At 58.3% G+C, this 1,207-nt stretch overlaps 1 protein-coding gene across 1 annotated transcript in view; it reads left to right on the plus strand.

Annotated features, from left to right (window-relative positions):
• The window catches only part of KIAA1549 (KIAA1549 ortholog), a 66,084-nt gene that overhangs the window by 21,391 nt on the left and 43,486 nt on the right, over positions 1-1,207 (plus strand). The window contains exons 6-7 of the mRNA XM_030885270.2: positions 437-585; positions 1,064-1,094. Coding sequence (XP_030741130.2) covers positions 437-585; positions 1,064-1,094 — 180 coding nt within the window. The remainder of the gene's footprint in view (positions 1-436; positions 586-1,063; positions 1,095-1,207) is intronic.

Below are 1,207 nucleotides of genomic sequence, written 5' to 3' on the forward strand. Positions count from 1 at the left end.
CAGGTTGAGAACCACTGCTCTAGAGGCAGGCAGATGAGAGGGGACCTCAGGAATGGTCGGCCAGACTCCAGAGGTGTCACAGTGCTGAGAGTTGGGGGCTCTGGCCACCTGTTTTTGGCACTCGGAGCTGGAGCTGCAGATGGGACCCAGGAAAGAGTCCCCCCCGCACCTGCTTATTCCACCCAGGCTGTGTGTCCCCCATGAACATCTCCTCTCGTAGTCAGTCTGGATTAAGTGTCCTTTTCCACACATATGCATATATACATACACATACATGTACACATGTACGTGTAGGCACAAGCCACACGTGTACACACAGGTGATGCACACGCATGTGCATGTGTGTGGACACAGTGACGTGGCCGTACCTGCGCACTCAGGTACACGTGCGCGTCTCCGCTCTCTGAGGGCTGTGTGTCCTGTTTGCTGACCGCAGTCCTCCTGGGCGTCTCGGAGAAGCGGCTGCAGAGCGAGCTCTTCCAGGCTGAGATGGAGCGCAAGCTGGCGCAGCTGCTCGGCGAGGTGCTCCACCGGCAGCGCCTGTGGAGAAGGGCCACCACAGCCACGAGCAGCAGCCTGCTCCAGGTGCGCCCCCACCTGGGGGTCAGGGACCCAGGAGGGCAGGGAGGGACGGAGTGGGCTGATCTAAGCGGCAACGTGCTGGCGAGGGAAACCCATCACAGGGGGCTCCTTAGCGATCCGCTCCGTGTGGCAGCCTGGTGTGTCCACGGGCATCTTAGAGTCTTACTGGGTCCCCAGGGAGTGTCCTGAGGGGACACAGCAATGGGGTTCAGCTCTGGCTTCACTTTCCTGTCGGAGAGCAGTGCCTTTTAGTGAGGGACAGGGTGTCTGCTTAGTGGACGCTCAGTATACCAGTGACCTCACAGACCTCAGTCCTTGAGCCGGGAGGAGCCCAGAAGAGCACCTGTTTCTGCCTCCTGTTCTAGCCCCAACCCCATAGCCCCTCACCTCGCCCCACACCCTCCTTTCAGCAGGAATGGCACAAGCTCATGTGCATCTGACAGGGAAGTGACCTAGATTGAGGATGTAGCTGCCCACACAGGGTCAGCTGCTGCTGATTCCCATCATGATGGGTAGGCTGCCCTCTGGGAATTCCTTTTTCAGTAGCAGCTCTGGCTTTGCAGTGAGGGGCCAGGGATCCTAATATAAAACAAAACCAAAAACAACCTACTTCCCTGTCTAGCTG

The sequence above is a fragment of the Echinops telfairi genome, unplaced genomic scaffold (genome assembly GCF_000313985.2).
Source record: "Echinops telfairi isolate 266 unplaced genomic scaffold, ASM31398v2 ScPeMD7_23;HRSCAF=83, whole genome shotgun sequence".
In the NCBI taxonomy this organism is placed as follows: Eukaryota; Metazoa; Chordata; class Mammalia; order Afrosoricida; family Tenrecidae; genus Echinops; species Echinops telfairi.